General features: G+C 41.5%; 1 protein-coding gene across 1 annotated transcript in view; it reads right to left on the reverse strand.

The window, feature by feature from the left end:
• The window catches only part of ECT2L (epithelial cell transforming 2 like), a 62,978-nt gene extending 49,456 nt beyond the window's left edge, over positions 1–13,522 (reverse strand). The window contains 4 exon segments of the mRNA XM_060167659.1: positions 9,569–9,708; positions 10,813–10,939; positions 11,540–11,719; positions 11,863–13,522. Coding sequence (XP_060023642.1) covers positions 9,569–9,708; positions 10,813–10,914 — 242 coding nt within the window. The 5' untranslated portion in view covers positions 10,915–10,939; positions 11,540–11,719; positions 11,863–13,522.
• Between the last annotated feature and the right edge of the window lie 5,249 nt (positions 13,523–18,771).

The following is an 18,771-nucleotide window of genomic DNA, read 5'->3' on the forward strand; positions in this document are numbered from 1 at the left end:
GGAGTAAGAAACTTTCTCTGGAACCAGCAAGGCAGATCCAAGTCACGTGGCTGGTAAAAAGCTATTTTTGCAACAATGTAGGTAACACTATAAGGCGATGTTAGTGGGGTTTTGGGGTGGTATTTCTGGGGTACTGCCAGAATCCTCTCACCTTCCCAACAGGCTGACCGTTCCTGCTCCCCAAACACTTCCCCGTGGGATGCTACTCTCGCCCACTGAGCCCTGCCTACTTCACGCCATTTCATATTCTTTGCCGAAACCTGTATCCTTTACACTTGATGTGCACTGAAGTGTAACCTAAGCACTATTTTTGTGTTTCCTTTCTTGCTGACCCTCAAATTTAGTCCTTTTCTGGACTCATTCACCATTTAAAATCTTTCTCTTCCACTGGACTGGAAGCCCCATAAACACAAGGTATGGCAGCCGTCTTGTTTGCTGCTCTGTCCCCAGCATCTGGTATGGTGCTTGTAACTTAGCAGAGGGTAAATAGATATGTGTACATTAGAATAAAGAATGAAAAAAAAAGTTGAAAAACAGGAAGAGAAAATCACTGCTTGTATTAATTTCCTGTTCATTATAACAAATTACCACCAACTTAGTGGCTTAAAGCAGTACAAATGTATTCTCTCAGAGTTTTGGAGATCACAAGTCTGAAATCAGTTTCACGGGGCTATAGTCAGGGTGTTGGCAGGGCTGGTTTTTTTATGCAAGCTCTAAGGGGAGAACTTGTTTTCTTGTCTCGTTCAGGGCCTAGTAGCTGTCTCTATTCCTCAGCTCAGGTCCCCTTTATCTTCAAAACCAGAAGCATAGGATCTTCAAGTCTCTCCATCTCTCCCATCATCACATCATTTTCTCTTCCGACTCTGATGTCTCTTGCATCCCTTATAAGGACCATTGTGATTATGTTGAGCTCCAGTGATGCAGGATAATCTCCCCAACACAAATTCTTAATCACATCTGCAAAGTCCCTTTGCTGTACAAGATAACACTCATAGGTTCCAGGGATTAGGGCCTGGACATCTTTGGAGACAATTATCCAGTCTACCACAGTGCTCTAACTTCTGAGACATGCAAAACACCCCCAATTATTTCCAGCGGTGCTACGTTGTACCGTCAGATATCCAGTGAGGTGCATGAACATCCCTCTTGTTCCCTTTTTGGCCAAGTTTTAGTCTACTAACATATGAACTTCAGAGGGTAGGGGTCTCTTACACTCTGTTTAGTGTGGAATCCCACTCACCCAGAACTATGCTTGATATACAGCAGACCCTCGGTAAATATTTGTTGAATGCTGCATGAATAGACTTTAGCTTCTGTCATCCATCATTTACTTCCTCTTCTTTAGATAAAATAACCTCAGTTCCTATTTTGTGGTCCATGTGCTTCTACAGGAGCTGACTTCATTCCTGACTCCAAAAACCACATGGTCAAAGCTAATGAAATTCACATGGGTCAATCCCGTGGCCACAGCCACTGGCAGGAGGGGGCATGGACCCAAACTGGTCCAGAGGGAAACCAAACAGAGAATTCTTTTCTTCTGGACACAAACGAGGAACCATAATAATGACGCCATGACTGCTGAAGGCAGAGCAGAGGGCCAGAAAGAAACAAGTCGTTTCATTGCTGAATCTCTGGATCAAGCTTCAGCTGCAGCCAAACCTACCTAGGGGTTTTCCAATTACATGAGAGTCAAATATTTCTTTTATTACTTGTGTCAAGTTTAAGGTTACTTATAATGAAACATTCTAAAACCACTAAGAAGTATTGCAAGTGAAACATGAAAAATCTACAGAAACAGAACAAATAATTTTGTTTTGCTAATAGAGAATAGGAGGGATGGGACACTCATACCATCTGTGTTCCAGCCTCCAAGAAGGAGTAGATGAAATGGTGGAAGAAGCCTTGGGGCCTTTAGGTCACCCAGGCCTTGTGTCTTACCCTTGGCTGGATACCAAATCACCATGGAAACTTAGTAAAAACAGCTTCCTCAGCCCCATCCCAGGTGTTTTGAGCCAAAATGTCTATGGGTGAGGCTCACAGTTCATGTTTTTAACAAACTCCAAGTGACTCTAACGGGTTCACCCTCCTCAACATTGGTGAACTTGACGGCCCACTGGTAGAAGAGGCAGCCTAGCAGATGCTGATGCCAAAGTACAAAGTGTTGAGTACATGTATGGTGTCCTTAGGAGAATGTATAATCCTATTTGAAGCCCTGAATTAATTAAATACTTAGACTCTGCGTGAGGGTCTGATGCGCTCTCTCCTATGTGTAAAGGACATCAGTTTGACGGCTAAACGCTTTTTGTTTTTCCAAACCTGGCTGGTTCTCTGCTAGATTCTGGAGAGTTGGTATAACAAGAGAAGTGACAACTAGATACATGGACTATTATGGACCATTTTTAAACCTATTTATCTTCCTTTCACTTTCCTTAAATAAGGGAAATCAGGATAGCTCCAGGGTTAGTGAATTCAAGAACTCAGTGTCACTAATGGCCAAGGATTTTCTATATTTTCACTCTGCCTGCTCAGTAATTTGCTTTGGTCCCTCCAACTTGTTCCCTGAGGTGGTTCCCAAATGACTGACTGTTGTGAGCAGAGATCTGCACACAACAGAGATCACAGGCTATAGGGCAGAAGAGGGCATGTCCTTCCCTCTAGTTCCTTTTTAGGTCCCTTTGAGAGTGAAGAAAACTCTCCCAGAAACTCTAGCAGCCACTCTCTTGTGTTTCCTTGGGCCGAATTAACATCTACATGCCCTTTCTAAACCAGACGCATAAAAGAGGATGGAATGACCATGATTCTGTCCAACCCTGACTCACTCTTTGGGGGTCAGTGTGACCCACCACCCCTGAAGCACATGATACCTGAGGGAAAAAAAGGGTTTTGTCAGGAAGATGGAGAGGAATTGGGGAATGGCATGGGTGTGTGGGTGTGTGATGGACAGTGTCTAGCCCACTAAACAGGAATTGGTGCAAGAAGAGGAAGGTTCTCTAGCCGCCCAAGCTTCTTTCTGATCTACCCAACCCTTAAAGACGCCTGCCCTTTCCCTTCCCTTCAGAGCACTTACTTATCTCAGTCCTTGCTTCCTGACACTTGAGATACTACATGGGGATATTTCATAAATGGATAAAAGTAGTTTTAATATCTGGTAGTACAACTCTTACTAATTTTTTTCTTTATATTTAAATTTGTCGTAGCTGTTGTAGTCCATTTTCTTTTCCAGATTAGCTTTAGAATCCGTTTCTCAAAGTCCATAAGAAAATGCCATTTTGGGATTTGTACCAAGATTGAATTGAATTGAAAGATTAATGTGGAGAGAATTGGCATCTTGAAACTTAGCATATCTATCTATTTACCCAGGTTTTTTTTTTCTGCTACCCTTTAATACAAATTTCTAATTTCCTTCATAAGGGTCTTGCACTTATCTTTTTAGTTTTATGCAACACACATAAGGAAGCAGAGCTGAGAGAAGGAAGAGAGTGAGTGAGCCCTGGTAACATTGAGTCTAAGGATCTAGCGCAGCCTAAAGTAGACAAATCTTAAGTCAATAAATTCCCTTTTCTTCTTAGGCTGGTTTGAATTCCATTTCTGTTATTTGCACTTGAAAGCATTCTGACCATGACATCAAAAGAATACATAGAGAGGGTAGGACAAAAGATGACAGGCAGTCACCGGGCACTTACTCTGTATGTAATAAGAGCATCCTCCTTCTGCTTCTAAGACTTGCTAGCTGTTTAGGTCTCACAGGGAGCTACGTCTACTCTCATTCTGCCTCAATCCTCCTGAAAATTTCCTAAAGAGATTTTAAAAGACAGAATGGAGACAAATGGTCTCTTAAAACCTTGTCTCCATTTTCCAGTGAACTATCTGTGGATTTGACCCTTCGCAGAGGGTAAAGGATACTTGGTAGATCTGGAAGCTAACATCATGTCCTTTATGAATGGCTGGTAGTGTCATCAGGGCTGCTACACTTGGGAAGTTGTGCAATGAACAAGTTTAGGAGGTGCCGTTCACACAGGTGATAGAGTGAAATAGCGTCGCCTGGAGGTGTGCGATATGGCAGCCTTGGGTACTATTACTATGCATAATTCCTTTTGGAATTGCTTTATAGAGGTCTTGAATTAATTAAATAATGAAAAGTCTTCAATGAAGCAAAGTATTAGTAATATCCTGTATTCTAAAACTTGTAATATCTTGAAAAAAATCCTTCCTCTGAGAGAACTATCAAAGGAAAGCTTTGTTCTGATTACCTTTTTGTTATCATCGTCATTAGGAGTGTTTTACACATCTTCATTCATTCAAACAAGCATTTATTGAGTGGCTACTATGAACGTCGTATTGTTTTAAGTGCTAGGGACAGAAAGAGTTACCAGAAAAAGTCCCTGCCCTCATGGAGCTACCTTCTAGTGGAATAGGCAGATGGTAAATGAACAAGCAAGTACTACGGTGTATAACATAATGGCAAGTGGAGCTACCATACTGTAAAGAGAAGTGAAACATTACAGAGGGAGAGTAGCAACACTTATAAAACCGGAAGTGAGGACTTCAAGTGCAGGGGCTTTGCCTAATGTAAGCCGGTGACCGTCCTACCACCCACTCTCCCTCTGTCCCCACCTCCACCCAGTAAAACAGCTTCGGGGTTTGGCTTCTCCTTTCAAACTCCAGGATTTCCTTTCTTAGCTTCATCCACCCCTAAAAGCCACCCAACAGCAAATGCTAATATTATATGTGGTTGCCCACGACCATCTGATCTATGTGAAAGGACAGAAATATGTCCAGAATATGGGGCTGAGGGGAGGGAAGAGTCAGGATGACCCACGTTTCCAGACCTGTCTTAGATATTTAGAAAACAGTGGGTCTCTGAATACTCCCCTCTCCCCTCCACCACCTCCACACAGAAATGTCCTTCTTTCACATGGACGTCAGTAACTCAGCGTGATGTAGCTGTTCTATATTTAAGGTTAATCTAGAAGTGTGTTGTCTCTGAAAAATTTATGTACCAGATTTCCTCAGAGATTACAATCGAGATAAACATCCTCAACTGAGCCCTCTCAGGGGCTGCAGGGAAGATGGGGTGGGTGTACTGCGGCGAGAGTGCGGGACGGCGGTGTTCCCTCTTAACTATACATGGGTTGGTATGTTTTTTGGTACGTTTTTCTGCCCTCCAACCCCCCTTCCAGGTGACTCTGATGGAGACAAGCAACAAGAGCTAATCCTTGTTCGGTGGTGATCTCCCTCTCCCTACACACACACACACACACACACACACACACACACACACTCCATCCATGTCTTAGGACTGCAGTTACATGAATCATGAATGTTGCCCCACCCACCAGGAAAAGCTACAAGTTTGAACAGCTCCAGCCCCGTAATGAAAGGCCTTTGTAGGAGGCATTACCTCTTGCTGAACAGAAGCAGTTTGAAACCGGTCCCACCAATGTGACTAGGAGACTGACTCAATCTTCTCATAGGTTTCTTCAAGTGTGGCAGACACAAACAGCCCAGTTTCCTTTAAGGAGTCACAGGAAAGGTCAGCCTACTCAAGTGGCAGGGGGACAACACCACTGGAAACCGTCAGACGTGTGGACAGATAAGCATAATGTACAGGGAAAATGCCACGATAGAGGTTTGTAAAAATGATGGGGGTGAAAGATGAGCAGGAAAGGCTTCCCAGTGGAGGTGACATTTAAGTTGAAGTGAGAGGGAGAACTTGCCAGAGGGAAGGTTTAAGAAGATGAACCTTTGAAAAATGTCTTAAATATTATAAAACTCCATTTAAGAAAATTTCCAAAGTCTTAACAATATGGAATATTTATTAGGATAGAAAAGAAAAATCTTAGATATTTGAATATATCTCATAGAGATTAAGAAGAAACTTTTAATGAAAACTGTGACAACATATTTCTGACTGGTACTTCAATATCCTGTTTAAGCTTTATAACTGCCTGAATTCAAACAAAGTTATTCAGAAATTATAAAACAAAGCATCTAAAACAATGGCTTCTCTGTCTGAAAAGCAAGGTATTGCACAAATATAGCTGAGCTTATATGCAAAGATTTCAGGCATTCGAATAATGCTAAATTCTCTCTTTTATTCACAAGCTTATTCATAGTTATGGGGGAACAGGGACTAGAGGAGTAAATATAATTCAGAAAAAACACTTAATAATTAAAAGTTGATGGCAGTGCTACCATTTGATCCAGCAATGCCATTTCTAGTTATATACCTAAAAGAAGTAAAGCATCCATATAGAAAGACTTATACACAGTTGTTCATAGCAGCATTACTTACAGTAGCCAAAATGTGGAAACTACCCAAATGGCCATCAACTGATGAGTGGATAGATAAAATGTGGCCTATCCACACTGTGGAATATTATTTGGCAATAAAAAGGGAAGCCTTGATATATGCTATAAAACAGGTGAACTAAAGGCCACATACTGTATGATTCCATTTATATGAAAAGTCTGGAATAGGCAAATTTATAGAGAAATAAAATAGATTAGTGGTTGTGCAGGGCTGGAATTGAGGGGGAGTGGAATGGGGAGTGATTGCTAATAGACAGGGGGTTTCTTTTGTGGGTGATGAAAATGTTCTAAACTTAAACTGTGGTGGTGGTTGCACAACTCTGTGAATGTACTAAAACCAGGGGTCCCCAACCCCTGGGTCATCAACCGGTACCAGTCCACGGCCTGTTAGGAAGCAGGCCGCACAGCAGGAGGTGAGCGGAGGGCAAGTGAGCGAAGCTTCATCTGCCGCTCCCCATTGCTCCCCATTGCTCCCCATCGCTCACATTACTGCCTGAAACACCACCCCCCCAACCCTGGAAAAACTGTCTTCCACGAAACCGGTCCCTGGTGCCAAAAAGCTTGGGGACCCCTCCTAAAACCATTGAACTGTGTCCTTTAAATGCATGAATTTTATGTATGTGAATTACATCTCAATAAAGATACTTTAAAATTTTATTGCATTAACTTTAGGCTAAAAATGAAAATAAGTTGGGCTTTTAGGTTGGGTTAAAATCAAGCACAGCTCAAACTGGATTAGACCATCTGCACATGGTGTCTTCAGCTGTCAGTAAGAGGGAAGAAATGGCTGACCAAAAGAGATGGCAGGAAGTCATGTAAGAAAGACTTCATCCAGACTGTGGGGAATGACCTGATTGATGTTCAACAACAAAAACCACCACTACAAATTAAAGATCCTGGTTTCAGGATGCCAAACCCAGAGACCAGAAATTGACATACAACTTCCCCCGAAATTAGTAGCCCAGAACATGTAATAACAGCTTCATGGGACTATGAAATACATATAACTCTGCAGAAACACAGCTGCTGTCAAACAAAGCAGCGTAATTTCACTTAACAGGTTAGTTCCATATCCTTCTCCCACAGAAAGAAGAATTCAGGTGCCAGACAGTGAATGAAGTTTCCAGTGAAAAAATGTCAGGCCCACTGTTGATGAGCCTCAAAATATACCACAAGATCACTAATGACCTCCAGTGGTTACAACTAAAATTGCTCGGTTTGTGATACATGAGACTAGAACAGGATGGCCCACAAAGCAATTATGGATAAAGGGTTTGGTCTCTTATTTTCTTATCTTGAAAGCTGCAAAATTGAAGTCAAAGGAAGCCTACCCAATGACTACCATAAAAATCTCCCTCCTGATTTTTTTTTTTTTTAATATACATTTATTTATTTTTGGCTGCGTTGGGTCTTTGTTGCTGTGCGCGGGCTTTTCTCTAGTTGCGGTGAGCAAGGGCTACTCTTCAATGCGGTGCGTGGGTTTCTCATTGCGGTGGCTTCTCTTGTTGCAGAGCACAGGCTCTAGGCACGCGGGCTTCAGTAGTTGTGGCACGTGGGCTCAGTAGCTGTGGCTTGCGGGCTGTAGAGTGCAGGCTCGGTAGTCGTGGCGCACGGGCTTAGTTCCTCTGCGGCATGTGGAATCTGCCTGGACCAGGGCTCAAACCCGTGTCCCCTGCATTGGCAGCCAGATTCTTAACCACTGCTCCACCAGGGAAGTCCCCTCCTGATTTTTAAGCATTGACTGAAGAGCCTCTTTGTCTGTGGCCTGTCTTTGCAGCCTCTTTTGACATGCCTGGAAGATGGCTGTCTCCCTCCAGTGACTTGGTGACTCCATTAGGGATAATCCACTAGGAGCCCCACGGATGCAGAGAAAGCGGACGATGGAGAAGGTGCGTTCGTAGGTAGGAGAGATGAAATGACTGTGTGAAAGTGTAAGAAAGACTGAGAGAAGCAGGTATTGTAAACTAAAATTACCCAATTTGGTCTTGCACAACTCTTGACACTTTTTGGTGAATATCTAAGAAGTTTGAGGGTTAGCCTGTCCCCCAAGCACCACCACCAGGTTGTAGTGAAAGCAGCCCCAAATGAGGCCCTACCTGGAGTTTCACTGAATAAACTTTAGTAAATAAGCCCAAACCACTTCATACAGCCTCCTCTGTAGGCCTGACAAAATCCCAGCTCTCTGCCCTTTGGGTGAAAGATTCATTCAACTGAGAAAGAACAATGTCCCATAAACAGGATTCTATTACTATCCTTTTTGTTGGCCTCAGGCTACCAGAAAACCCCCAGTCAGACAGGGCCATGTTTTGGAGATGAAACCATCCTTAATAAGCACCAACTGGCCTGGCTGGATTCTTCAGACAGGTCCAGGCATGCCGGAGGGCTCTCTGGAATATTTTGGTCAGTCCACATATCCTGAATACCTTTAATTTCACAAAGACAGGCCATTTCTAGCATTCAACCAGCATGTTAACAAGCCACTAGTTGCTCTGATAATAACTAATATCTAATATTTGCTATGCTAATTAGCAAAGTGTCTGGTAATAACTAAAACACTGTGACCTTTCCAATACAGTGCTAGCTAATCACCCCTAGAGTACTAACTCTTGATCAGAACACTAGCTGCCCCTGGGTGTAATTTCAACTAACACTTTCACATGTCACACCAGCCATGCTGGAGTATTTTGAAATAAATTACAGATATAATAGGACGCAAGGGAAAGAATAAGAAGAACCAGGACTTACCGGCAATCAGTGACCACTGCCATATGAGTCTTGCCCATATTCCTAAATGCTGCTGCCACTGTCATTTCTCAGATATTTTTTGGATCCATTCATTCATGTAACAAATATTTCGGAGTACCTACTTCAAATATCTTATCTGTCTGAGAGTTCCAAGGAGAATTTAATATACTAAGAGAATGTTAAAAATTCATTGGCTGGGGCTTCCCTGGTGGCTCAGTGGTTGAGAGTCCGCCTGCCGATGCAGGGGACACGGGTTCGTGCCCTGGTCTGGGAAGATCCCACATGCCGCGGAGCGGCTGGGCCTGTGAGCCATGGCTGCTGAGCCTGTGCGTCCGGAGCCTGGGCTCTGCAACGGGAGGGGCCGCAACGGTGAGAGGCCCTCGTACCACACACACACACAAAAAATCAGTTGCTTTTTTTCTGTAGAAAAAAAGAAACTCTTAAAAGTTATATGAACATTTTATGATATTTTATTTTCTTTAAGATAATTACATCATTAGGCTACGTTTACCTTAATTGTAATTTAGTGCATCATAAAAAAATCGTGAATAAGAATTCTTGATGTTGCTTGTTAGTCCAGAGGTCAAATCAATGACTTATAAGAGCAACTCTTTCCTGAAAGAGCGATAAGGGAGAGAAAATGACATTTTCCTTTACAGTTCAATAGGTTCTTAGTTGCTAAGCAATCCATAGGCAACCTAACAACCTCACAGCTAATACTTGCATTGTACGTTACAGTTCACAAAGCACTTTCACATATGTAGTAAGGGTCTCTCCCTTCAGCTTAAACTCCTTTTATCTAGGGATGCAGGCAAGCCCAGGCTTGTTGGGTGGGCTGGTGGGAAAGGCTGGCAGGGATGTAATTGCAGAGGGGCTCAAGGAGGGCCCAAAGAGGTAATGGATCCTCACTATTGTTTCCACCTAAGCTAATGTGGTCCGGGAAACAGATCCCAAACATTTCATCTTGAAAACACATACTGGCTACTTGCTTAATTGTGAAAACAGGGCCATGTGAAGTAGTCCTACCTCTTCATAGCATCCACCAAAAGGAAAGTTAGTAAATTTTGCTGAAGAGCCATTGTTAGGAGTGTCTCCATGAAAGACATACACCAGGACCAGCGTCCCCCCAAACCAGGACTTCAGTCCAGCTTGGCTCAGAGGACATATATAAACCCACTGTCTTTATTACTAGTCAGGCTTTGGTCCCAGCCCATCTGGTCTCCGTCCCTTGTGAATGCGCCTGGACCACGCAGGAGCTCTGAGGACCCAGGCAGCCCCCTTTTCCATGAAGGTCTGGCAGAGCTGCCTGGGCCATTCCAGTGACTACTTCCTGCGTTATCTTTCAAAGGAGGGGCATCCCCTGGCCCCAGGGAACCATGCAGTTGGCACAAGAGGGAAGAGAGAATTAAAGAAACACATATCAACACTCTCCACACCAAAATACCACCAAAGCACCTTCTCTTGTCTCCTCCCCCTTACAGCAACCAGGGTGTGTCCTGGAGGTTTCTGTTTCACCTCTGGAGGTGCTGACAGGGCAAAAGTGGGAGCAGCTCTTGTACCTCCCATAAGATTGGAGTCGTGGACTGGGGTGAGGAGAGACCATCTTTGGGGTAGGTTTATTTTTGTTTAAAGTGACTCAAAAACTAAGTTCTTTACAAGTATTTATTTTATTTTAAATATGGCAACATGAGACCCAATATATCACAGTAAAATTCACCTTAGAAAGCTTGTCTTATTCTAGAGTATGTGACTCACCTGTCAGTTTAATGACTTGTTGCTAAAAGGTGTCCAGGCACTGAATCTTGTGTGGAAGCTCTCCATTTCCAAGCTTTCCCTGGGAGAATTCCCAGCTGACATCTCAGCAAATTATTTTCGTCCACACCTAGAACATCCAGTATATTAATGTTGTCCATATAGGAATAATAGAATTACAGCAATTCATTTACATATATTTGTTTATATAGATACAATGAGAGCAATTCATATATATATATCCATACAAATATACACAGAGAGTTCATGAACTCTAAATCATTGCGATTATTCTCTCCTCAACTACCTGGACCCAAATGTGAACCCAAACCAGAGCTGTTTTTTACTTTGCTGGCAAAATGACTCAGAAATTGGAATGATTCTTTATCAGCCATGAATACTGAATTTTTCTTTCTCTGGAAAGCAAGAATCTGAAGGGCTCAAAGAGGGAGCCCCCACCCCCACCCCAGTGCCTAGCTTTTGAGGACATAAGTCAAAGAGGATATAGAAGAAAAAGTTAGGCTAATATATTAATGATTTATTGCTGCATTGCAAATTACCCTAAAACTTAACAGCTCAAAACAACAAACTCTTCTTATTATCTCAAAGTTCCTGAGGGTCGGGAATCCAGGCACAATCTAGTAGGGTACAGTATTGTTAGTCTACTAGGGCTGCCATTACAAAACACCACAGACTGGGCAGCCTGAACAACAGAAATTTGTTTTCTCACAGTTCTGGAGGCCGAAAGTCCAAGATCAGCATGTTGTTTCTGGTGAGGCCTCGCTTCCTACCGTGCAGGCAGCAGTCTTCCTGCTGTGTTCTCACAAGGCCTTCATTCTGAGCACACACGGGGTGGGGTGCAGGAGGCGCTCTGGTATCTCTTCTTCTTCTTCTTATAAGGATACCAGTCCTATTGGATTAAGGCCCCCAACCCTATAACCTCATTTAACTTTTATTACTTCTTTATAGGCTCCACCTCCAAATGTAGTCACATCGGGGGTGGGGGCTTCAACATATGGATCTAGGGGTGGGGGGACACAATTCAGTACATACCAGGTACCTCTCCTTCAAAATCTCCCATAGGCTGCTATCATTGTGTTGGCCAGGTCTCCAGCCCCATCTGAAGGATCTGAAGCTCATTCATGTGGCTGTGACCAGGATTCAGTTGCTCGTGGACTGTTGGGTGGAGGAATCCTTTGCTTTCCTTGCCAGATGGGCTTCTCCATAGGGCAGTTCACATGGCAGCTGGCTTCCATCAGAGGAAGCAAATGAAAAAGCAAGAGAGGGCACACAAGAGGGAAGCCACAGTCTCTTTGTAACCTAACCTCAGAATTGGTATCCCATCACTTTTGCTCTGTTCTATTAGGTAAAAGCAAGTCACTACGTCTGGCCCATACTCAAGGGGAGAGGATTACACAAGAGCGCAGACAGTAATACAATCTACCACAGTTCACCCTTTGGATCAGTTCCCTTCCATTCCCACGTGCAGAACACACTCATCCACGCCTTAAAGCAGACAACCCCAAAGTTCGATCTCATCAGTATTTTGAGCTTAGACCCCAGGAGATAGAAATGATTCATAACAGCCTCTACAGACCCAGATATACCTACTCTTGATCTAGAGAACTCTGAACTAAAAAGATAAGCTATCTGGTACCAGCTCCTACACACAATATATATAATGGTAGAACAGGAAAAGGATAACTACAATAAGTATTCCCATTTGTAAAGGAGAAGAACGATATATAAAAGAGTTAATCTGTAGCAGTTCTGAGATCCTGCTGTAGAAGGCTGGAACCCAGTTATCATTTTTAGTCTCAAACAATCACATTCTCTTTTATACCGTGTAGGTAACTCCTTTGACAAAATGGCTTTCTCAATATCTATCTCAAGTTATTTGATTCCAAGCAGTGCTATGTGCCACAATTGTTTAGAGACTTGTCTCTCTCTCTCTCTCTCAATTTAATTGCAAGTAGTTTGAGCCTATCAGACTTTCCTTAGGAAGAGCCAAACCCTAAGTCTCCCCTCTTTGAGATATTTTCCCAGCGTGAAAGTGTTTGCTGGCTACCACCTTATTCCATTCAGAGATCCTAACAATGGTGTGACAACCATACTCTTCCTGACTTGGTCTTTGCCGCTAGGCAGAGTTTTAAGCAGACTTTTTTGCTCAAAGGACTTCTCTGTTGCTTCTTAACTAGTTGAACATGTGAATCAGTTGCACCTTCCAAGCTTGCAAAACCCTGAGTTTTTTGGTTGTCTCTGATTTCCTTTTCATTCCTGCTTGCAAACCAGCCAAATATTTTCTGAGCTCCTTTAATTCTTGTAGTACCTTGGCAAATGCAGCCAGTAGAAATGAACACATTCTAATAACAGTCATTTTCTACCTCTTTGTATAAAGTACAAGCTCATTAGGTATGTAATATGCCTTTTAAGCTATTCTAGACTATACTTTTATACATTTTTTTGGTAACATGGATTGCTGACTGTCCAAGTCTCCAATAACAATTTCATGCTGCCAGACTGGATGTTAATGTCACATAATTTGGAATGTATTGATGTTGGTATGGCAGCACCTTACTCCTGGAACCAATATTTGTATCTACCAAACATTTAAGGAAGAAATAACAAACTTATTCCAGAGAATAGAAAAAGTGGTAATTATTTCCAGGTCCTTCTATGAAGTCAGCATCACCTTAACACCAAAACCCAACAAGAACCTTATAAGAGAGGAATATTATAGGTTTATTACCATAAACATAGGTCCAAAAATCCTAGTCAAAATATTAGAACACCAAACCCAGCAATGTATTAAAAATCTTATTATATCACCAGCAAGTTGGAATGTAAATTTGATTTGATATTACAAAATCAATGCACTTCTCATCATTAATAAAACAAAGGAGAAAATCATGAAAATCTCAGTAGATACAAAAAGTGCATTTGATAAGATTCAACTCCCATTCATAACAAAAAAAATCTTACCAACCTAGAACTAGAAGAAACTTCCTAATCCAAATTAGGACATATTATAAGAAACTAGCAAACATTAAACTTAATAGTAAAATGTTGAAACTTTCCTTATAATTGCCACTACTATCTTTATTCAATATTGTTCTGGAATTCTGTCCAATGTAATAAAGCAAGAAAATTAAATTATAATCATTGAAAAGGAAAAAACTGTCATTATTTATTAGTGGCATAATTATATGTAGAAAATACTGAAGAATTTACAGGTAAATTGTCAGATTTAACGCATGTTTAGGAAGGTTGCTATACACAAGGTCAACATAAAAAAATCTGTATTTCTGTATACTAAAAACAAATTTTTATTAAAAAACAGTATGTCATTTATAATAACTTTTAAAAATCCAATTTAAATCAGAGGTACAAATGTTCCACATAGAATACTAAAAATTTTATCAAGAGAAATTTTTAAAGATCTAAGTAACAGTAATGTCTATATAGATGTTTAGTTGTACCAAATTAATCTATTAATCAAAACCCAGCAGTGGGGTGAGGTGTTTGTGTGCACGTGTGTGTGTGTGTGTGTGTGTGTGTGTGTGTGTGTGTTTGACAAACTAATTATGAAATGTGTATGAAAATGCAAAGGGTCAAGAACAGCAAAGACAACTTTAAAAAGAATAAAGTAATAAGACTTACTCTACATGGTATCAGGACTTATTTACTATAAAGTTAGTGTAAATAGAGCATGAGATATTGGCATAAGAATAGACAAATAAACCAGTTGAGTCCAGAAACAGACTCGCAAATATATCTCACTAGATTTATGACACTAGTGGCACTGCAGAATAGTAGGAACGGAAGATTCTAGTCAGCAACACATGGAGTAGAACCACTGCATTCCGTCGGGCCCAGCTGATCCTCAGAATCATAACAGTAAAAGATTGTTTTAAGCCACTAGAGTTTGGAGCATTTTGTCATTCAGCAATAAAAACTGATAGAAAAAATTCATACCTGGAAGTAGAGTATTGCCATAACATAACTTAAAGCATATGGCAATGATGTCGAAAAAGAGCAGCAAGTGGAAATTGGAAGGGTGGTGAGGAGACTGTCAGTGGAGCCTAGAAGAACAGTGAAGTTGCTAAGAAAGGCTAGAAAAAGGATCACCTGTGCTATGTAGCAGTGGAATGTTTAGTAACACTGTTGCCTGCATTAATGTGGACAATAGGAAATCTACCAAGGAATGTGCAGACCTGGCTAAAGAGATTCCAAGCAGGATATAGAAAGTTCTGACTGGCTTCTTAGCTGAATATGATACAATAAGAGAGACATGAACTGACCTGAAAATCTAGTTTTTTAGCAGAATCTAGCAGAAATAAAGAATATCTAGTACAGTATCTCCAGCCAGCAAAAAGTCTCAAAGTAATAAATGGCTTCATTTCAAAGACCTCCTTGATAAGGTCTTTGAAAGGTTTAAGGTGGTGTGTCTCATAGACCCTCTCATTTAGAAAATAAAAGAGTTCCTAAGAGTCTTAGAGACTTTGTCCCACAGCACCCTGATTCATATCCCAAGGCAGCCAGGGGCCTATCTCAAAGGGATTTGTGGATGCAGCCTTTGTTGAAGAGAATGGATTATAATAAGATACACAGAAAACCCACAAAATTGTCAAGAAGATTGTTCTGGTGAAAGCATGACCAGCTTGAAATAAAAGGGACTGAGAAGGCCTGAAATAGTCTCTGAGCCTCCAACTTTCTACAGGTAAGAAGCAGGCTGAGAAAGCTTTGCAACTGCAACCACAGATAATTTCTTATTGAGAAAGATGGGTGACGCAGAGGACAGAGCGAAGAGTCAGTAGTGCAGAGCCAAGAGAAGCTGAGATCAATGGATCAGGAGATTACTCCCAGGGAGTAGACCTGGACCATAATCAAGGAATCATCAGGACAACTGGTCTGGCTGAATTTCAGAATTGCTATGGACCAGAAACTGCCATGTGACTTGTTTCCTGCCTTTGTGAATAGGAAAGACTGCTGTGGTTACCCTTTTTGTGTTTCACTAGTGTAATCTAGGTGTCTGGGAGACAGCTAAATTCACAGGTCTCCAGTTCAAGAGCAGCGACAGACAAGGAGCCTCACTTGCAATTGGGCCTGATGCAGATCACGAGAGACTGGACTTCTAGACTGATACCACAATTGGATGAGACCTTGGGTGTCTTGGGATGGGGTAAATGCATTCTGCTTGTGAAAGGCATGTGAATTGTTGTGACCAGAGGAAGCAACGTGGTATACTGTCTGTACATATGGCCAGGAATGATTGCTCCCATCCAGTTCTCCCATCAAGAAGTGGAGTCTTATTGCCCTTCCTCCCCACAAATCTGCACTAGCACTGCCTTGTTATAACCAATAGGATGTTATGGAAGTGATTATATATGACTTCTGGTCCTGGGCTTTGAGACTTGCAGTTTCTCTTTCTGCACTCTTGAGATCTAGCTGCTGGGTAAATAAGCTCGGGCTAGATTACTGAGTGAGGTGAGACCACATGGAAGGACAGAGGTTGAACCAGCCCCCAACTATTTCAGCCACCCCAGTCAGAGCACCAGATGTGTGAATGAAGCCATCTCGGGTATTCCAGTTCCAGCTGAGCTCTCAGGTAAATGCAACCAAACGAATGACCCCAGCCTACAACAGCAAGTGGAACTGCCCAGACGAATTGTGAACCCACAGAATTGTGACAAACAATGATTCCTGTTTCAGATTTGGGGATGGTTTGTTATCCAGCACAGACTGACAAAGTTGTGTGTTGGTGAGCATCCAGAACTCATATATAGCTGGTCAAAGTGTAAATTAGTATAAGTACTTGAAAAACGGGCATTATTTCCTAAAGTTGAACATATGCATACACTTGACCCAACAGAAAATCATGCACATATGGACCAAATATATCCACAAGAATGTTCATAGCTGCTTTGGATAGCTCCAAACTGGATACAACCCAAGCATCCATCAATGGTTGAATAGATAAATATATTGTCATATATTCATGCAGTAGAATGCTACAGGTCAGTGAACAGGCTGCTGCTACACACAACAGTATGCATGAATCACACACCTAAGACATTAAACAAAGGAAGCTGGAAACAAAGTAAAACATTTTGCATGTTTTTTTTTTTTTCTCCTTTTTTGCGGTAAGCGGGCCTCTCACTGTTGTGGCCTCTCCTGTTGCGCAGCACAGGCTCCGGACGCGCAGGCTCAGCGGCCATGGCTCATGGGCCCAGCCGCTCCGCGGCATGGGGGATCTTCCCGGACCGGGGCACGAACCCGTGTCCCCTGCATCGGCAGGCGGACTCTCAACCACTGCGCCACCAGGGAAGCCCCTTGCATGGTTTTATTTATACAAAGTTCTATGCTCTAGTGGTTGAAGTCAGGATAGTGGTTACCTTTGGGGAGGAAAGAGAAGGTAATGACTAGAAGGGATATGAGAGGGGATTCTGGGGTGCTGGTATTTACCTAGGGGTGGGAGCCTGGGTGAGTTCACTTTGTAATTCATCGAGTATTACACTTATAACATGCATATTTTTCTATATCTTCTATTTTGATTAAGAAGTTTTAAAACAACATCAAATACTACTAAGTACCTAGAAAAAGTAAAAGTACAACTTTATAAAGATAGAAAACTTTACTGAAAAACAATTTTTAGAGACCTAAATCAATGGAGAGAAATGTTTAGAGATATGTATTAGAGATTCAGAAAAATGAAGAGACTAATTCTCTCAAATTGATCTACAGATTCAATGCAATCTCAAAAAAATCCCAAAGTGATACTGTATGTGTGTAACTTGAAAAGCTGATTCTAAAATATTTATGGAAATTTACAAGGCTAAAGTAGTCCAGACAGTCTGGAAGAGCAAGAGAGGGAGATGTGTTTCTAGATATCAAGACTTATTATAGGAGAGGAGGGATAAACTGGGAGTTTGGGATTAACATATACACATTAACTGAATCACTTTGCAATACACCTGAAACTAACACAGCTTTGTAGATCAACTGTACTTCAATAAAAACAAACAAACAAAAAAACAAGGATATATTGTATAGCACAGGGAATTACAGCCATTACCTTGTAATAAATTTTAATGGAGTACAATCTGTAAAACTATTGAATCACTATGCTATATACATGAAACTAATATAATATTGTAAATCAACTATACTTTAATAAACAATTAATGTAGAAAAACTTATTATAAAGCTGCACTAATAAGATGACATTGTATTAGCATGGGGACAAATAACTAATCAGGGGAGCAGAAGAGAAGGGTCCAAAATAGATAGACTCATGTATACATGGGCACTTCTTAGATTTCAAATCAAAGAGGAAGAGAGAGAATTTTCCATTTATAGAAAACAGAGTATCTATTTAAAAAAGAGAAAAGCAAGTGGACCACTTTCTCACACTGTACCACACGTACATCAATGTCTGGAGGCTTTTTACATATAAATTCAATTACACGTGGCTTGTGAGTGCCCAGAAGACAAAATTAAGAACAATGGATGAGGTCAGAGAGATGGATTTTGGCTCAGTCTAAGTGGGAAAACAATCACTTCAGCAGCATTAGCTGTCTTGGGAGGTTATGTCCATTACAGAAGATGTTAAAACACAATTGGATGACTGCTTCCACTGAAATTCTAGCTGACATTCAAGCATCAGAAATGTCTAAGTTTCTAAGCAACCCTCTGTTGCTATAAATACCAAGAAGAGAGGGAACAATGTGAATTTCTTCAGCCTGGAGTAGCTGAAGAAATTTTACTGGCAAGTCAGAAGAATCTGAGAATAAGCCAAACGCTGGTGGTGCCTCTTCGCTTATTACACTTCAATGAGACAGAAGCACATTTTAAAAATGAATATCTCGGAAAGTCACGTACCATATTAGGAACAGTTTTAGAAATATTACAGAAGGGCAGCATGACATGGTGAGCACCAAATTTGAATTCCTGCTCTGATCC

This window comes from Lagenorhynchus albirostris, chromosome 12, assembly GCF_949774975.1.
Source record: "Lagenorhynchus albirostris chromosome 12, mLagAlb1.1, whole genome shotgun sequence".
NCBI lineage: Eukaryota > Metazoa > Chordata > Mammalia > Artiodactyla > Delphinidae > Lagenorhynchus > Lagenorhynchus albirostris.